The sequence below is a fragment of the Colius striatus genome, chromosome 9 (assembly GCF_028858725.1).
Source record: "Colius striatus isolate bColStr4 chromosome 9, bColStr4.1.hap1, whole genome shotgun sequence".
NCBI classification, from domain to species: Eukaryota; Metazoa; Chordata; class Aves; order Coliiformes; family Coliidae; genus Colius; species Colius striatus.
Genome location: NC_084767.1, coordinates 22,148,935 through 22,169,426, shown reverse-complemented (window position 1 = coordinate 22,169,426; position 20,492 = coordinate 22,148,935). Strand labels below are relative to the sequence as shown.

At 42.4% G+C, this 20,492-nt stretch overlaps 1 protein-coding gene across 7 annotated transcripts in view; it reads right to left on the bottom strand.

The window, feature by feature from the left end:
• HDAC4 (histone deacetylase 4) overlaps positions 1-20,492 on the bottom strand; it is a 288,250-nt gene that overhangs the window by 72,530 nt on the left and 195,228 nt on the right. For 6 of the 7 annotated variants that reach the window (XM_062002060.1, XM_062002062.1, XM_062002066.1 and 3 more), the window contains 5 exons: positions 17,811-17,942; positions 14,859-14,971; positions 9,346-9,462; positions 9,062-9,260; positions 2,138-2,367 (listed from right to left, as the gene is read on the bottom strand). In XM_062002060.1, the coding sequence (XP_061858044.1) occupies positions 2,138-2,367; positions 9,062-9,260; positions 9,346-9,462; positions 14,859-14,971; positions 17,811-17,942 (791 nt within the window). The remainder of the gene's footprint in view (positions 1-2,137; positions 2,368-9,061; positions 9,261-9,345; positions 9,463-14,858; positions 14,972-17,810; positions 17,943-20,492) is intronic. The other variant, XM_062002065.1, reaches the window with a different exon arrangement.

Here is a 20,492-nt window from a genome sequence, read left to right as displayed (position 1 = left end):
CCAGTTATGAAGTGTGTTTGGAGGGGGGTCAGAGAGATGCCTATGGTAGCAGCAGCTCCCCACCACCCTGGTGTGCAGGGCTGAGTGAGGTCCAGGGCTGGCACAGGCAGTGCATGGTGGCAGCTCTCCAGAAGTACATGGCTGACGTCAATAACTTGTGTAATCATCCTGCCTTAGCTCAAGTCTATAAACAAAGTTTTGGGGCTTGTGTGGTGGTTTTTGTTTTGTTTTGTTTTGTTTTTTAATCCAGTTCTCAGTGGTTTGATTTTCTCATAGGACTGGATCAGTGAAAATATTTGGCGAAACCTCCACCATATGCATCAAGAAGAGCATGGCCAAGGGAGAAGAGCAGGTCAAGGGACGTTCTCCTCCTCCTCTACTTTTCCATAGTGAAGCCTCATCTGGAGTCCTGTGTCCAGTTCTGGGCTCCCCAGCTCAAGAGGGACAGAGAACTTCTGGAGAGAGTCCAACACAGGGCCACTAAGATGATCAGGGGAATGGAACATCTTTCATATGAGGAAAGCCCACTGGATCTGGGGGTGTTTAGTCTGGAGAAGAGGAGACTGAGAGGGGATCTCAATATTTAGAAATATCTAAATGGTGGGTGTCAGGAGGTTGGGGCATCCCTTGTGTCTATTGTATCTAGCAACAGGACAAGGGGTAATGGAATGAAGCTGGAACACAAAAAGTTCAATTTGAAAATAAGGTAAAACTATTTTACTGTTCAGGTGAGGGAGCCCTGGCACAGGCTGCCCAGGGAGGTTGTGGAGTCTCCTTCCGTAGAGGTCTTCAAAAACCTCCTGGATGCATTCCTGTGTGACCTGATCTAGGTGACCCTGCATCTGCAGGAGAGTTGAACTAGATGATCTCTAAAGGTTCCTTCCAACACCTACCATTCTATGATTCAATGATTCAAACTGCAGCAATCTGAAAGGTCTGCCTGAAAGGTCATGGAACTTGTCCTCCTGAGTCTGAAACCTTCTGCTGGATTGCTGTTTCTAAAGAAAGTCACCACTGGAACTCCCTGAGAAAAGCCTTTAGAAAGCCCCAGACCAGTACAAATCAGAGTCAGAAAAATATTAGGCTGAAGACGATCGATTTTCCCTTTTCCTAACAGCTTTTTTATATTTCAAGTCTAGCAAGTACTATGCCTTCTGAAATCCTAGAAGAAAACCTCAGCTGGGGTAAAACATCACAGCTCCATCTACAGCCCTTGCTATCTGAATTCTTGCACATACAAGTTGAATTTTCCCTTCCCATAAGCTGAAACATTAGGATCAATTTTCCTTTTTAATGTGTTCTCAATGCAATCATCTCAAAGTAGGTTTGTTTCAGCCTTGTTGTAATATTGACATGCCCAGACAAATGATTTTTGGCTATACAGCTACGGTAAAATTTGTATATGGCGATGAATGGTGTTCTGCAATATTCACCTGATGTTCTTCAAGTGATTTACAGAAAGTGAGATAATACACATAGCGCCTGCTTTCTTTAAAGCCATTTTTTTAATCACATCTAATTAATCTTCAAAACAATCTCTGCAGAAAGCACAGCAATACTGAAGTAATGGATAGGACACTGGGCCGTAGTTTAGAGAATCTGGACTAGAGATGGGAATCGCTTTTCTCTTTCCCAAGCTAATTCCAGTTAAAACATGCTTCAGTAAATCTCACTGTCTTCACTTTCAGTTATTTTCTGGTGTTGTCATGTCTAAAACCCCTCACTCTTTTTCCTCAAATCCATACTACTGCCAGTCAAACTGAATATATACACAATAGCTATTTTCCCTATATACCTTGACAGCATTTTATGTTTCCTGCTACAAAACTGACAGAAGATCCTGATGTGGGTGAACTGCAACAACAACAACTTTAGCATGTATTCCTGAAAAGCCAGAAGTTTGAACCGTAGTGCCTCTCCACTGTCTGAAACACAGGTGTCAATCCTCGCCAAGGATGTCCACATCTGTGATGATGTACTTGTCAAAACCACGAAAAAGAGGTTCAAGGTTGACAGCCAGCTGTTTATAGAGGTTGAGACAACATGCATTACCGTAAAAGAAACTCTGAAATAGTGTTGTTTCAAGTTTGTATTTATGCTGTAGAAGGAAGAAACACTTTAAAAGGATCATGCCTACCTTGTTGATGTGCAGTTGCTGTTGCTGGAATTGCTGTTTGTGTTTCTCCAAGAACTGCTGGTGCTGTTGCTGGATGACTAACTGCTGGAGGGCCTGGGCGTTCTGGGGAAGTGGAGCAGACTGTGTGCGCCCCAGCGGGCGATGCTGTCGGAGTTTGTGTATTGAAGGGGAGACCCGTTCTCCACCAACCAGAGACTGTGCATGGAGGGGCAGTCCTGAAAGATACCAGTCTGAAGATAATATGGAGGAAAAAACAGCAGAGAAGAAAAAAAGGAAGAAGAAAGGAAGGGAGAAAATGGCTGTTGAGTAAAGCTGATGGTGAATGATATATAACGTTCAAACCAGCCACCTTGCCATTTACAGCTGAAGCATCCTTAAAAGAGAACAGATAACAATTACCATGGCATAGCGCAATATTTTGTCTTCTTTTGAAATCTTTGTTTGCTTGTTTACTCAGAGACCCTAGGGCAATGTTTCATTTCTTAAAATCAGCAACACTTTATGCACCCTTCGATCGCTCACTGAGTGACATGAATTAAGATCATGTGGTAGTTTGAAGAAGTTGGAATCTTATAGCCTCCCTTGCTACAGGGAGTAATCCCAGCTTCATTTCTAGGGAAGCACCAACCCGAGCTGCCACCTGGCACAGCATCCTGCAATTATAGCTTACAGGGGGCTCACAGGACCTGCTGAAGGGTGACATATGCTGATGAAGCTGCTTCCTACTTTAGAGGACATTAGGAAGTATGTCTGCCCTTGGCTGTGATACACCTTGCTCCACAAAAATGACTAGGGATGAAATCTTCCATGTGATAAACCCTTGAGAGGAGGTTTGTGCTGGAAAAAGGCACTACTTTGAAGCATTTCAGGAACACAGGAGCCATCAGGCTTTGCTATTTCTGTAGAAAGAAGGTAAATGAGAGGTCAAGATGACAAAGAGTTAGAATTGTTAGTAACTTAATGAAAACAAAGGTTATTTTTGGATAACTTGTGTCACTCACATGTCCTCAGCAATTCAAGTGTCACAGAATCACAGAATCTTAAAGGCTGGAAGGGACCTTAAAAGATCATCTAGTCTAACCCCCTGTTAGAGCAGGACCTCCTAGAGTAGGTCACACAGGAACTTGTCCAGTTGAGTTTTGAATGTCTCCAGAGAAAGAGACTCCACAACCCATCTGGGCAGCCCGTGCCACGGCTCACCCTCACAGTGAAGAAGTTTTTCCTTGTGTTTCTTTGGAACCTCTTATGTTCCAGCTTGTACCTGTTGCCCTTTGTCCTGTCATTGGTGTAGTGGGTCTGGGGTGGTAGTGATTTTCCACAGCAGGTCCTGCAGTGCTGTGCTTGCTGTTGGTATCAATATTATGACTACTGCTCGCACAGCATCAGGGCTGTCCCTCCAGCATTCCTTCCCCCACCTTCACCAATAGCTGTGGGTGGGCACGATCTTGGGAGGGACCATGGCCAGGACAGCTGACCCAGGCTGACCAAGGAGATATTCCATACCATATGACGTCAGCTCAGCAATATAAACTGGGGGAGAAGAGCAGGAAGGGGAGGCAAGATTCATTTTTGGCCTTCCCTCTTTTGGGAAGATAGCTGTTAGAAAGGATTGCCCAAGAAGGCTGTCAGCATAGTAGCTGCAAGGACAAAAGAAGACAATCAGCAATGTCCCAGACATAAAAAAACTGCAATCACATCCTTTGATGGCGATGAGGGACTTACAGCTGCTTCAGAAGTCATTGGCACAGAAGCTTATCTCCTCTTGGCACCACATCTGCCTGTGCTACGCTGGATGTTCAAAGGGAAAATCCCTTCTATACATCATGCAACCAGTGCTACATGGAGTAAGTGCACAGCATTGATTACACAACGATCTCGGCTGGGGAAATGTAATCGCCCAGGAATCCTGGAAGAGATCATGGACTGGCCAGAAGACAGAGATTTTGGAGCATTGCCTGAGGAGGTAACTCGTGCCCAAGAGGCACTATCATATAATGAACTATCAGAAGATGAGAGGCATTATGCTTTATTTACTGATGGATCCTGCCTCGTGGTAGGAAATCATCGTAAGTGGAAAGCTGCTGTGTGGAGTCCTACACAACAATTTGTTGAGACCACCGAAGGATAAGGTGAGTCAAGTCAGTTTGCTGAAGTGAAAGCCATCCAACTAGCTCTAGAGATTGCAGAATGAGAGAAGTGGCCAGTACTCTATACTGACTCCTGGGTGGTGGCTAATGCCCTATGGGGATGGCTACAGCAATGGAAGACCAATTGGCAGCACAAGGGTAAACCCATCTGGGCTGCTGCATTGTGGCAAGACATCGCTGCTCGGGTGGAAAACATGACTCTGAAGGTATGTCATGTAGATGCTCACGTGCCCAAAAGCCGTGCCACTGAAGAACAATGGAACAACCAACAGGTAGACAATGCTGCCAAAATTGAAGTAGCTCAAGTAAACCTAGACTGGGAGCGTAAAGGTGAGCTATTTATAGCTCGATGGGCCCATGAAACATCAAGACATCTGTGGCGAGATGCAACAAATAGATGGGCTTGTGATCGAGGGGTGGACTTGACCATGGAAGCCATCACACAGGTCACCCACGAATGTGAAACGTGTGCCGCAATCAAGCGAGCCACACGAATCAAGTCTCCCTGGAACAGAGGCCGATGGCTGGGTTTTCAGTATGGTGAGGCCTGGCAAATTGACTATGTTGGACCACTACCACGAACACATCAAGGCAAGCGGTATATACTCACCATGGTGGAAGCAACTACCGGTTGGTTAGAAATGTACCCTGTAAACCATGCCACTGCCTGAAACACTGTTTTGGGCATTGAAAGGCAAGTTTTGTGGAGACACAGGACTCCATAAAGAATTGAATCAGACAATGGGACTCATTTTCAAAATAATCTCATAAACTCCTGGGCAAAGTAACATGGCATTGAGTGGATATACCACATCCCCTATCACCCACAAGCCTCTGCAAAGATTGAAAGATATAACAGATTACTAAAGACCATGTTGAGAGCACTGAGCAATGGGGCATGGAAGCAGTGGGATATAAATTTAGCAGAAGCCACTTGTCTGGTTAACAGCAGAGGTTCAACTAACCGTCCTGGTCCTGCCCAAACAAAACCACTACATACTGTGGGAGGAGATAAGGTCCCTGTAGTGCACCCAGGGAAATGGCTGGGGAAGGCAGTATGGGTTGCACCTCCCATGGGAAAGGGCAAACCCATTTGTGGGATTGTCTTTGCTCAAGGGCCTGGGTGTACTTGGTGGGTGAGAAAAAGGATGGGAAAATTCGATGTGTGCCTCAAGGAGATTTAACCTTGGGGGAAAAATAACCTGTTATGTGAGTTGTCTGTTGTAGGCAATGAGGTATGAACTTTGCAAGAAACCAGATGAGTGGACAAACCAAGCCGGTGCTGGTGCCCAACACCGAACACACTGTTTCCCCTGGCCTGGATATCCATCTTGATGGATGAGACCTAAGTTATGGCCTGCTCCAGTGAACATCTACAGAGGATGGAAGATACAAGAATGTTGTTTATTTATTCAATGCAAGATGGAATATAAGAATGGTATTTGTCTGTTGAAGAGTGGGGGTACTGGTTAATGAGAGTATGTAAGAATGTATATGAGTTGTTGAGACGGTTTGTCTAAGCACGATATAAATGGTATGGAATAAGGGGTGGAGACTGTAGTGGGTCTGGGGTGGTGGTGATTTTCCACAACAGCTCTTGCAGTGCTGTGCTTACTGTTGGTATTGATAGCACATCAATGTTATGACTGCTGCTCACACAGCATCAGGGCTGTCCCTCCAGCATTCCTTCCCCCACCTTCACCAACAGCTGTGGGTGGGCACAATCTTGGGAGGGACCACGGCCAGAACAGCTGACCCAGGCTGACCAAGGAGATATTCCATAGCATATGACGTCAGCTCAGTAATATAAACTGGCAGAGAGGAGCAGGAAGGGGAGGCGAGATTCATTTCTGGCCTTCCAAAAGCAACCGCTATGTCCTGCTTCTCTGGAAGTGGCTGGACATCGCTGCTGATGGGAAGTAGAGAGTAACAGCTCTATCTGCTTTTGCTTCGCTTCCCACGTGCGCGGCTTTGCCGCTTCTTTATTAAACTGCTTTTATCTCAACCCACGAGACTCTCATCTTATTTTCTCCCCTCACTGGCTTGCTGAGGAGGGGGGTGATAGAGCAGCATGGTGGGCACCTGGCATCCAGCCAGGGTCAAATCACCACAACTGGCCATCACTGAGAAAAGCCTGACTCCATCCTCCTGACACTCACCCTTTACTTATTTGTAAACATTAATGAGGTCACACCTCAGTCTCCTCCAAGCTAAAGACCCCCTTGCCATGTGAAATATCTGTCTGAGTTCTGGTGAGGGCATGTCTATAGGAAGTTTATTTTCTTGGGATAAGCCAGTTCTTGCTCTGCTTTCTGAAAACAAACTTTCACATACTTCTTAGAAAGCTGGGACTTGAAGATATGCTTTGTACAATGTAAAATCCAAGAGTGAAGAGGCTGAGGGTATGCCTTCTGCTCCTTACGCCCCGGGGTAGAAAGGCATCATTAGTGTGAACTGCTGCCTTCTGAATGTGAACAAGGCTGCACAAACTTCTAGGAAATAAGCACTCTTTTGCTTTACTTTGTTATATAAAACAAAGTAAGACTGCACAAGTGGTCAGTAACATTCAGAAATACTGCCCAATTCAAGGGTAAGAGCATTTGTGTCTTCTCCTTCTTCAGTCTTTGGCTGAGAAGAGAGAGAAGCTGCCCAGGAGTCTGCAGCCAGCTGATCACAGCAGCTCAGAAATATACTGCCATTTCTGTCCCAGGATGTTACTGCTTCTTCCCACCGACTCACAGAACTACCCTATGTGGAAGAATCCAACTCATGTAAAAATCTCCTCTTGGAGAATGATTTTCTGAGTTTCTCCCAACTTTTGCTTTTCTGAAAATAATAATGTAAAAAGGTATCTTCTTTTATAAATATGTGTGTGTGTGTGTGTGTATAGAGTATATATAGACCATATATACTATATGGACATATCAGTGTCTGTATGAATAATTTCGAAAGATATCGTCCATGTCCTTTATAGCACAGTTCCTTTTCCCAGAAGTTCAAATAAGACGGCAGAGGAAGGGATCCTAGATAGTTTGCACAGGGCACCTTGGAAGAGTACCTTCATCCAAGTGAATAACCAAGGTCTCACTATGAAGACTCTCAAGGGAGACACCCTTCTCCTAACTCAGAGGTGAGTCAACATGAAGGATATTATCCAGAGTAACCTCTCACAAGAGGAGCAGCAGATCTAAAGAATTCTGCTCTGGTTTCCTCAAACCCCCATGTCTATTTTCCTCCACAGAAAGAGCATGTCATTGTGCTGGATCATTTTGCAGTCGTTGGGAGACTACCTCCTGAGCTGAAGGCTATCAGCAGAATACTAATAAACTCCACTTAGCTTCCAAGGAAGTTAGAAGTACTAACTGTAGTTTGGCACACAGTTCACTTGGGGCTTCTGAGACCATGCGTTAGCTTGCTCTCTTCAAGTTGCGGCATCTGGAACATGTGTTCCTTCCTGTTGCTCTCTCGTATTGTCAATATTTTTCCTAAGTCTTGGCTTATAACATGTTGTACTACTTGCTCTGAAAACACCACACATAAAGGGTGGACTAGCAGGAATACATTTGGAAGCACACACAATATGCTGTAAAGTGAAGGAAGCTTTGAGAGAGGTCTAACAGGAAATGGAACAGCACTTCCTCCTATGTGTGCTTTAAAGAAAATGCCAGCATGAATGGAGAAGAAAGTTTTGGTGATGGTATAAGAGGGGAAGTCTTCTCCAACAGCTCTTCGTCAACAGACCCTGGACAAAGGACAACTGATGAAGAGGCATCTCATGGCTCTGTGCGACCTCATCATGCCATAGCAACCATGGCAGGAGGAGGCAACAGAAAATGATGTGAAGGTTCAAGAAATCTGCATACGCCATCCCACAGCTCTGAGAGTGGCAGCTAAGTACCACACTTCTGGACTTCTGCTTCCCTGCATGTACATGCTTATAAGCTTATTCCAACCTCATGTGTATTTCTGGGATTTGAATGTAGAACCAGACACAAGCAAAAGACCTGTACTGCAATGCTTCAGTGATGGACACCTCTCCAGAATTTCCATTAGAAATGGAATAAAAGAAATCAATATCAACATGTTTATAGCTTATGCAGACCATCCTTTGCTCCAAACATCACACACTGTAAACAGAAATGCATCCTACTGGGATTATTGCTTTGAATCAACCCTATTTATAGAAATGTGCCTTCCCACAGGTACTTAATTCTGAAAATATGACACAGGGAGTGATTCAAAGCAATTAGCATACTGAAAATGTAACATCTACAAACAAATACAATCTGTTTGAATGCAGTTGATTTTGACATGTTTTTCCCATTTAAAATAATGATGAAAAGCAAGTATTTTAATCTGGGGTTTCATAATTGTGTGGCTTTCATACATGGAACAGAAAGCATCTGTGATAAACAGGAAAGGTAATCACATAGCACAATGGTTTTGTTTCCATTTTAAAGCTGTTAGAACTCTTAGGGGTTTACATTTTTACCTACAAATTCGTGCTTTACTTCTGGAAGAAAAACAATACAAAATTCCATGTCACCAAAATGACAAAGCAGCTTCCCCTATCTCTGACTGAGGTGGGCAACCTCTGGTTTTGCAAATACCATCACTACCCAACGTTATCAACAAACACATCTCAAAGGTTATACATTACACCTAGAGGATGTATAGACAATGCAGTATCTCTTTTGTACAAGACACATGCTTTACCAAAAAGCCTCTCTTTCCTCAGCTGGGACTGAGTTTTGTGCATAACCTATGAAGTGCTCACCTGTGACTAAGGGCGTTTGTGCAGTTGGCTGTTCCAGTAAGACCATGTGTTGCAGAAGAGGGTTATGTGCAGTTCCCCCGTCTCTTTCCAATGTTGTAGTGCTCAAGTAGGGAGTGAGGTGAGTGCCAGGAAATAAAGAGATTCGCTGCTGTAAGGTTGGGATAGTAAGTCGCTCCGCATCCTGCTGTGCTGATCCTCCCTGCAAACGCACAAGTGATGGCACAGAGGGTTAAGGGATAAATTGATGTGAGCAACATTTCAAGGGCTGCATCTCCCCCACTTACGCTGGAAGGGCCAGTTGCAGGCAGTCCAAGCGTGATGTTGGGCAAAGAAGGAGATGTGTAGAGTGGAAGTTGTGTTACTGAGCCTTCACGATTCACAAGTCTGTGAGCCAGGCTGGTCTGGAAACAAAATCAACAACATTGTTGTGGTGAGAGAGCATCAACAGATCATATCAAGTACACAGATACATGCCGTGAGAACACATTAAGAATGTACAAAGCATGTAACTTCACTGCTAACATTGGAAATACTGGTTGGGGAACTAAGCTGTGCTTCAGTGTCAGCCCAGACAAGCACAGTCTATGTACAGTCCCTGAACAGCACTGCTGTGGCCAGGCAGAGGTGAGGAGACGAGGACAATCAAACCACAGGTGACCTCACTCTGCAACTGCCACCAATCCTGCTGCCCTACAGAGGGACCTTATGCAGTGTACTTCATTTTTCCAGGGATTAAAGATCAGCTCACTGCTACTCTGCTTCTGCTCAGGCTTCACATAGCGCTACTGCAAAAACCTTTTGCAAAGATTGAACAGCTTACTTCTCCAAGTATTTGCCCTTTTAAAGCTAAAACAGATTATCTTTAAAAAAGGCATTACAATGGCTGTTGTTCTCTTTAGCAAACCACAGACAATTTATGCTATTTACTAGTGTGCTTTAGCTTAAATCAGACTTCAAAATTTCATCAAAAAGCTGTAAGGTTGCATTTATGTAGCTATTTCCTTATTTTCAAGGTGAAATGCAAGATTTACCGGGTTATCTTATGGCCATTTAAAGCAGGAACACTTAGGTAAAAACACCTCTAATTTCAAAACAAGATTGACTTGAAATACGAGCTAGAAATCCCATTATAAAAATTACAATAAACTGCCTGATTCTCCTGTTAAGAAACAAGTGTTCCCATCACCCTGAATTCTCTGAAGATGATTTTCCAAGTTAAATAAAACAGAGTTCAGATTTCAAAAAGACCTTCTATAGAATTTCTACTGGTTAACTCAGGTACTATTGTGAAAAAAGGGATTATGATTATCTTAATGCTATACTATGGAACAATCTATAGCAATGTAACAAAGATCTGAAGAAACGTTTCATACATTTTAGACTTGAATTCACAGTCCTGTAAGTCAGTGAAACTTTGCAGGTTATTTCCTTGGTTGTAGGCTGGGCCAACTGGGGATAATATAAAACTATTTTTCTCCCTCAAAGACTCTATGGAAAACTGAAAAAACCCCATGCAGCCATCTATTAGCGTGAACAAAAAAGTGGACTAAGAACTAGTAAGAACTAATATTGAAACACAAACATTTTGTATAGAACAATCCTGCCCACTTGATTTACTCAAATTTAACTGAAGAAGCTCACAATTTTAACAAGACATCCCACCTCTGTAACAAGGTTTGAGCTGCTTGGGCAAGAAGGAGAGGAGGACAAAGCCTTTCCAGGTCTGTGTGTGTCGCCGTTAGCAGACACTGGGGTGACTTTCCACCATGTCCTTCTGTGTGCTACTAAACTTGACAGTCATTGTCCCAGTGTTCACCTGCATCTAAATTCCAAATGTTTAACAAGACAAAAATGTTTAACCTAGCTTTCATAGGACACTTTGCAAAATTTCATAGAATTAAAAGAATTGTTCAGGTTGGAAAAAAACTTTAAGATCCTTGAGTCCAACTGTTCACCCAGCATGGCAATGGCCACCACTAAACCATGTCCCTCAGCCCCACAGTTACACAGCTTTGGAATCTCTCCAGGGATGGGGACTCTACCACAATCCTGGGCAGCCTGTGCCAGCATTTGACAACCCTTTTGGGGAAGAAATTGTCCCTCATCTCCAACCTAAACCTCCCCTGGTGCAGCCTGAGGCTGTTCCCTTGTGTCCTGTTGCTTGTATTATGAGAGATCAACATTCACCTTGACACAACCTCATCTGCCAAGTCAATTTTTTTCTTATTTCCTTTTGCCTTCTTGTGCATACACTAATGTCATTCAAACTTACTGAAAATATATTATGGGCTGGTTCTCCTGTAAAAAAGAGTAAATCTGTTTTTAAGATCTCAGTTGACAATTTGCTGCCCCAGCAGAAGAAATTCGTAGGGAGCATTTTGCTGTTCATCAGTACCTGGTAAGGTAAGGTAAGGTAACAACATGTGATGATGCTTACCCATACACATCTCCTACCAAATAATTTTCAGCACTACTGGCAATTTTTGCTTTAATTTAAATTACATAATGTTAGGATGATACATTGAGAAGAAGGTTGTTAGCAGAGTAATGAAATATTTTCCCAATATCATAAATGAAAGAAAACTACATCCATTTTCTCTTTGAACAAAATACTCTGCAGTTGGGCCTCAAACTGTCTCCTGGGGATTTGTTTTAAAAACAGCAAAGAGAAACGTGTAGCAGCTCAACGCTATCAGCATATGCCATTTCACAGCATTATTATCACTTTAATACATAGATCCCATCTACTGGTTCTACACAAACATTTTTTGAATCGCACAGAAGAGAACAATTTCAGCATGTACAATATTCGTCTGTAGTCAAGTACTTTTTATAGCCTTGTATCAACTGAATATCACGTACCTTTCAAGGATAGAAAAAAACTTTAGATTTAAAAACATATTTAAAAGTAGATATTGTCTATTTTAAAAGAAGGCAAAGAGCTGTAGTCTTTCCACACTGAAGGCAGGCACTGAAACTGAAATAACAAACTCAGGTACGATGGTACCATCTGAAATGGTTCAAGAGGTGACCTAACAGACTAAGAAGCAGAGAAATATATTTCTCATTTAAAATAAGAGGAAAGTAAGCATGAAACAAAGTTGGCAACACTATTTTTTTCAGAAGTATTCAAATATTTCTAAATATTTAAAAGTTGGAACGTGAGACAGCCTAGTCAACTGGTATTAAAGAAATCCCCAACAGCTGGGCTACCAGGTAACACTACTTCTACTGAAGAAGATTTTCAAGAAACCAAAAACCTACCTTGCAGTTATTTTTTCCTGAATGAACCTACATAGGCAAATATCTAGGCTACATACCATCACACAACATGAAATGCTGGAACAAAGCATAGTATTATTTCTCCCCAATACCAAATGCAAAGGACTAGGACACTTAGCTAAGCTGTTCAAATATGCTGAAACATTTAGAGGAGAATAGTTTGTGCAACAGGTTATTGATGTTCTGTTTGTCATCATGCAGTGATTTATGTTTCGTTCTCTTCTGCAATGGCAATGACTCAACAGGCTTAACACCATCTTGAAAGGTTTCAAATTGGAACAACACAATCATTTGTATGTTATATTTTTCCTATTTTCTGAAAAATTTAAAAAGGTGAAAAAAGACTCTGACTCTACACTTTATTTTCAGGAGAGTGAAAACCAAATTTTTTCCCAAATGGTCTGCACCACTCAGGCCTCAGATTAAGTTACAAAATTGCTGCATGACAAGCAGCTGATGAAAAGAATTTTTCCTATAGTCTCTGGCCATTTTTATTAGGTATTGGTGGCCTAGTCACAGACAAATAGCTCAAATTATTTAGTTGAAAAATAGAGTGGTTAAGGAGAATACTACAGCTTCACATGCACATGCCTGAGGTGACATTGACCTGTGCAAAGCTGCCTGCTCTGTTTATATAACAAGAAATTACTAAATCCATTATTTTTTTTCAATAGCAATAATGGGGGATTTCCAGCATGTTCATATAGACAAGCTTAACAGTTCCCAGCTCAGCAAAACAAATATCTCAGCACTAGTCTTCCTGGGGTTAACACAAACCAACATATGATATGCCCTTAGCATAGCAACCTTCAGAAGTGTAGATCTGCTTGAGGGCAGGAAGGCTCTTCAGAGGGACCTGGTCAGGCTGGAGCGATGGGCTGAGGCCAACTGTATGAGGTTCAACGGGATTAAGTGCTGGGTCATGCAAGTGCCAGGTTCTGCACTTGGGCCAAAACAACTACAGGCAACGCTACAGGCTGGGGCAGAGGGACTGGGAAGCTGCCTGGAGGGAAAAGGACCTGTGGATGTTTATCAACAGCGGCTGAACATGAGCCAGCATCCTGTCTTGTATCAGAAATAGTGCAGCCAGCAGGACCAGGGCAGTGATTATGCCCCTGTACTGGGCACTGGTGAGGCTGCACCTCGAGTGCCGTGTTCAGTGTTGTGTCCATCCATGGAGATATTTCAAAGCTGTGTGGCTGAGGTGCTGAAGAACATAGTTTAGTGGTGGGCTTGGCAGTGTGAGGTCAGTGGTCGGGCTCAATGGTCTTAAAGGTCTTTTCCAACCAAAAAGATTCTATGACTCTATGATTCTGCAAGCCTGCTAAGTAACCTCATATGTCAGGCAATGTTTTCCAGGGCTGCTCCAAACTACCTAATGGTCAGTGTGCATCTCAAAAGCTATGTTTCTTCAGAGCAGCTTCAGCTCTCAGTGTCAAGAGAAGACTCCACTTTATACTGTCTTAATCTTTACAATAGCTGCCTATATCTTGTAGGTTCTGTAATATATGAGAGTGGATGTAGATATGTGTTGGGTTAATTGGCAGAGGAGAGGGTGGAGCAGAAGGCATATTGCCTATATGAAATGCTGTCACACTGCATTAGAAGTGAAATAAAATAAAAATCTGTATAAAAATAGAAAGCAGTAAGGGCTTACTTACTTAATGATTCACATTTATACATTTATTTAGAGACAGTCTTTTTCGTCTCTAAATGATAATTGGGGAGAACAAGTCGAAGTGTTTTTACAGCCCTAATGTTCAGGCAGACGCTACCTTCACAGCTAATAGCAAGCTGGATATATAGAAATGCACCACAGTCATGCTGCTTTTCTACATGTAAGGCTCATGGTAGGAGTCAGTTAACGTGGTTAATGCCCCACTACTTTCCTGTAGACAACAATGGGTTGCAGTAGCCCTGAACTCAGAAGCCACTGTGTTGAATTAAACTCGAGTTTATTCACCTCAATATCCTGCCCTTAACTTCCATAGCAGATGCCCGAAGTGATGGTGAAAGCTTATGGGATTATAAACTAGCCCATGACATTGGGCTCCCAGCTTTCAAATCGCTAAGTGGGGAGGAAAAGGTTAAATCTGCTCCCTTTAATTCAGTTCTGCTTTGGTTATATTTAGACTAACCTATTGCACCCAGTAAATTCACCCTACCTGAGAGCAGATTCCCCAAATTTTATAATGCTTGCATTTGACCAGGAAATGCTTTTCATGCATTACCTCGCTAAATCACTTTATTTTGGCTTTCTCCTCACAGCAAAACCACTGCAAGTTACCACAAGTAGCTTGCAAGCTGGCTCAAACTAGATTTAATAAACAGATAATGCATCTTGTCAGCCCAGACTGAGACGTAATTCCCAAAGTCTGCTCCAAGTCATGATCTGGACAGTTGGATATTTCTTAGCACAGCGTGTACCAGTTTGTATTCTCCAATTCTTAAAACTCTGCAAAAACTGATGAGAAACCCAAGCGTCAAAAATCAGAGTAAGGAAAGGGCTGTGTACCTCTGCTTGAATACTCGTGACTGATCCTGCAATTCCGTTCTCGGTGCTGATGTTATTGGAGCTGTTGTTTGGAGAGCTGGGACCAGATCCAGGAGCACTGTTGCATGCAGAATCTAAAAACACATCCAAAACCAACTTTCAGCGTTACAAACAATCTCCATGATGGTATTTAGACAGATAAGAACCCCTTGAGTTTTGTTTTGGAGAAAAGCAGCCCTCCTTCTCCCCCCTAAATCTTCCCAGGGTTCTTAAAGTACTGACAAACATTTTCAAATGGTCTGTGCAAGTATCTACCTACCATATTTATGTCTTCTCCTCACAGAGATTTCTCTTACAGTGTATTAATAACTTTAAATACAATCGGAGGATAATAGATGTGGAAGGCTCGAAGAGGTCACACTGGAGTATGTCAGCTTGTCCTACTTCATTTTCCTAGAAATGCTTCTCTCACTCTCTTTAGCCTACAACCCTAACAACACCCTTTGCTACATATTGCATCAGACTTCACACTGGAACCACCAGAGAGCTGTCTCAGCGTTGACATCTTCCCATGCAGGCTTCTGGTACATCTGGATTTACTGGAAATACACCTCCAGCATTGAGCCCTCACACAGACCGTGCATCAGAGACGATCTCTGCTTTATAAAGAAGCACACAGATTTTTCCAGTGCAGGTGAGCAAGCACATGTCATGTCCCCAGTGCAACATGCCGGGTCCTCAGAGAAACACAGCCTGCCTTGGGCTGCTCTTCACATGGGACAACAGTTCCCACGGCACTGAGCTCCCCAAAACTGCCTGGCAACTAACTCACAGGGACGATAATTTGTCAGGATGGCAAATGAAATAATTTTTAAGAGATTTAAAAGCTACCTGAGAGAGAAGGGATTGGATGGATAACTGGCTGTGGTCACAGTTGAGCATACTTTATAAAAATCAGGCAAAATTCTGCAGGGTCCAAACCAGTAAATCTGTTTCAAATCACTGCCTTGTTTTGTTTTAATAAGTCTTCTCCACTCAGGGGGTAAACCACTTTCTCATTGGAAAATCCAAGGCAGTGTTAATCCCCCAAAATAATTCTATTGTCACCTGAAAATTGTGAAAGTCCTCTCAGCTTTGTGCATTTTATCAACAGTTGCCCTGTGAACTCACAAACCAGAACCACAGAGTTGGTCAGCCTGAAATCAAAGTCTCCTCATTAAAGACACAGAAATAATAACAAACAGAAACAACATATGAATTTGCAACAGCCAGAAAACTTCTCTCATAAGGTCTCTCACCTGGTGTGTGGAATAGTTTCTAATGTTGCTCTTTATTTTGGCAGTTTTGGGTTTTTTCTCTGAACTTGACTCCTCCCCAAGCACAGAATTTGCCCAGCGCAATGTTCTGCGATGGTTCAGGCTGCAGTGGTCTCATAATTGATCTAAGATGCCCCAGTAGACAGAGAAACCAATTCTTACAATGTGGGGTATTTTAAAAAGTGGTTTCTTCTGTGGTATTATTCTGTAAAAACTCTTCTGCTATTTTGATCCTTGCAAGTGGCAAAGAGTTTGTGTTTGGTTTTGGTTTTAAGAAAGAAGCCTTATTGCTTTTTGTCAGCTGTGCATTTGAGGAGGCATCTCACTACCAGCAAAATTCAGCACTGAATAACACCCAGCATTATTCTCCATGGAATGCAACTTCAGAGAGTCCAGGTGTTTTGAAAACATGTTCCAATTGCATGGAAAATATGTGCTTTTTCTGGGACTTTGTCATCAGCTACAACATACTAGATCTTATGTGTACTACCTAGACTTAAGAAAAGTACCTGACACACTCTCACTGTGCCTCTTTGAAGACGTTTTCTTCAAAAATTAAATGTAACTTCTATTCCTTGGGACTTCTTTTAAAAGTTACTTTCCATTCAGAAGTCCCTTCTTACTGTAACAACTCGGGTATTTTTCTTGTCAGGCTCTAGGCCAGCTTCTTGAACCAGGTCCCTGCTCAGTGAGAAGCAGGAGCTTCCACAGCCATTTTTGAAGATGTTACTGGGATCAAATCCTCAGCCATCTGGGTTTTATCCTAGAAGCCATGGGACATAATAGCAATATACGAGTGAAGTAAATCTGATCTAAACTATGCTTAGCTCTTGAAATCAACTATTCCCTTTGAAAACAGAAAAGCTCTCACACTGAGTAGTGCATAGATGCCCCCAGGTCCCCCAAAATCACTGGGCTCTCACTCTCTGGGGTGAGTTTGTTTGAATGATGACAGTGTGCCTTCAAGTGAGATGAGTCTGGAAAAGCTGATACATGGTTGTACTTACACAGAGGCATCCCTAGATGGTGCTAAGAATTTACTTTATGGTAATCTATACACTATTCTGATTCTTCCTTACAAACAAACAAAAAAAAAGAGTATAATTTTTCAACAAGAAACTGTCAAAGAAATAGTCAGAATTATCACCTGTATATTAAAAAATGCTGTACGTGTTTCAAAACTTTGGTGCCAATACTTCAGAAGGAGTTGTGACAGTGTGCCCAAAGCCTAAAACAAGCAGAGGCTGCAAAGATTTCACTGCTGGAGGATGACAGCCGTGAATTACAGCCCACCCCGTGGATAACAATGGGACCTCCTCTGAAAAATTTTCTCAACAACCTGTTGCTGAAGATCATAGAAATGGTTGGGAAAAAGTAACAGCACTCTGGTGGCATATTTACATCTGTCTGCACATGTCTTAAAACAGACTACAAGAAAAGCTCATGGGACCGGTGTTGTCTCAATAGCTGCGTATCATGAACAAGTAGTGCTGATGCCCATCACCCATTGCTCAACTTTTGCCAACGTCGCCCGGGTCTCATCAGTACATGAGAGATCCAGGTTGCACAATTAACTGGATGCCAAAATTAATGTTTGGAAAGATCTGTCTCACTGAGCACCTGGCTGCTGGGGCAGATTTGGTGCTTCGTGATGTACCTGTGACATCCAGTGGACGCTTCTTCAGAGCAGTAACCACTGGTCCATCTTTCCTGCGCAAGAGAGGGCTGCTCCGTCTCTCAGCAACCTTTTGCTTTAGTCTGGAGCGTAACTTCAGATTGGGTTCAGATGCTGCAGAGAAACAGGAAAACAGAAGTGTACTTTGGTTAATGTCATTGGTAGTTTTTTACTCAAAGCAGTCTGGATTGCATTTCAACATTTGTAGAAGCCTAAACAAAATTACTAATTTGCTAGCACATATTTGGGACAAAGACTTCTTAATGTAACAAACGGGTCACAGCCTATGTGATACCTGAATTCACAGGCAATGGAAGTCACAGCATTTGTATTAAAAAATTATAATCATCCTGCAATGTCTTCTCTCAAATAAAGGCACAGATTTACAATCTGCTGTGAAATCACTGAGACTACTGCAGAGAGCAGTATTCACCTCCCCTGGCTCGTCATTTCTCCCCAACATACTTTCAGGCTAGTTGTAAACCTAACTGGATCAAAAAGATGAATATAAGAATTCACAGGACAACAGAGACATTGCTGTTTGGTTGGTGTGAAGTATCGCCATGGGGCTGAGATGCTATCTTCAATGTGATGCTGAAATGGGTAGCTCCACACCCATGGAATCATCCAACTGCAGGGTGAGCTGGTTTGGTGAAGCATACCAGGGCAGAGGGGAAGAAAATACGAAAATCAAACTCCAGAACCAAAGCAGGTGAGTGTTTTTCTGATCGTTCGTGTCCCTGAAGCAACTCACACTGGAGTGAGAAGAGCCTGTGTCAACTGGACCCAGTGTCACCTCAAGGAAAAGGGCATGAAAACACGACTAAGGCCAAAGCCAGAGCCAGTGAGAAGAAGGCTTGTTTATTTGGGGAGCAACTTGGTTACATCGTCACAGCCACAAAGTTAAACCATATCTCAACCCAAATCAAATTCTTTGAAACTTCAGGGCTGCCTCAGGGCTGTGAAGGGTAGGTGTGCATCTGTTTTCTGACACTGCAGTCTGACTTGCTTTGTGTAAATCACACCTTTGACAGACTCTCTTAAAAACTTCTGCTGTACCAAATCTTGACATACAATTTCAATAAAAGTCTGAACTCCTGGGAACCCCTAATGCTTCTGGGTTAGTGACAGCTGGCAACAACGAACACGTCTGCATGGCACAGCTTATTGAATTTTTATAAAGGTAATGAAGCCTTAAGTGAAGATTCCTCCTGCAAGATGATTTTCTCTGTAAACTTTCTGATCTCTTGAGTGTACATGAAATATCTGCTTTGGTGCTTGAGGGCTCCTGACAGTTATGAGATTTGTGAACTGGCCCAATCTTTTCCCTTCCTTAACCTCTTAAAAATTTTGCATCTTAATTCCCTTGAACTGGCAAATCCTGTGCTCTCACCATTAACTACCAACACGCTCAGGTCCCTACACTCAAGGCCAAATAATCTTCATTTCTTTAGAAGAAAGAAAATAGGGTTTACAAATTGATTTGAATTAACCAAGTCTGGCTACAGTTGGCTTTGACCACTGGGTCACATAAAGATCAAGCCCCACAATGATAATAGCTGGGCTCAAAAATCAGAAAGCTGACGAATTCAGGATCAAATGCTTGAAGTTAAGCCATCAAAACAGTTCTTTGATTAAACTTTTCAGAGAGGAAAAAAACAAAAAAGGAGATTTTCATGAATGTTTTAGACAGAAAAATGCTAGCAAGAGATAAAGGGAGCACTAAAAACAGTGGCACACTCCTCAAGATCATGTTTAAAATGCATTATCATAGAATCATAGAATGGTAGGGATTGGAAGTGCATTGGCAAAGGGGGAATCACAGGGTATTTGCATATGAAATGGTAAAGGACTGAGTAGAAATCTGTCATTTGCTCAGAGGCCAGTATTAGAAGAGTGGACCAATTAAAATATAAAAATACAAGGAGACACTCTAACTAGCACCCTTACAAAGTTCTCTTCAAAACAAAAGTATTTATTATTTTAAAGGCAGTCTTTGGGTGCATGTGAATATCCAGTACTTTATCCTACATCCTTTAATTCACACCTTTGTTTCAAATATTGAGTATTGGTAACTGTCCAGAAGCTCCAGTTGAGACTTTAAGGAACAACTGGGAACGCCTCCCAGCTAGATGCCAATACATTCATTTTAGATACATCTGCTCTGTCAACTACCAAAAGAAATTCAAGCGCATGCCACGGCTGTTGAAGGGATCTATCGTCTGACAAAGAAAAACGTGACAATAAAAACCGTACTTCAACATTAATTTTATTTATATGTAATTTATACCCCGTGTGGTGTTCAGCTGAAGTACTGTTGGGAACAGACAAGCAACTGTTCGGCTTTCAAATACGGAGAATGAACTGGTTACAAACACCTTAAACAGGGGCAGGGAAACAAAAGATCTGCGGTTCCAAGTCACCCAACATGACCAGATCCATTCACGTGCACAGCCACAATAAAACATCTTTCCATGTAACAGGAAGGGAATGAAGACAGAAAATTACAGCCTTAAAAGAGAAAATGCCCAGAGAGTAAGTTATGATGAAAGTAGTGTATTGTAATTTGCTGGGCAAAACTGTTTTCAGGCATAACAACTCTGTGTATTTCTCCTTTGCTTCCTCAGCTGGAGGACTGAGTTTTGAAACACCAGCCTATTTAAT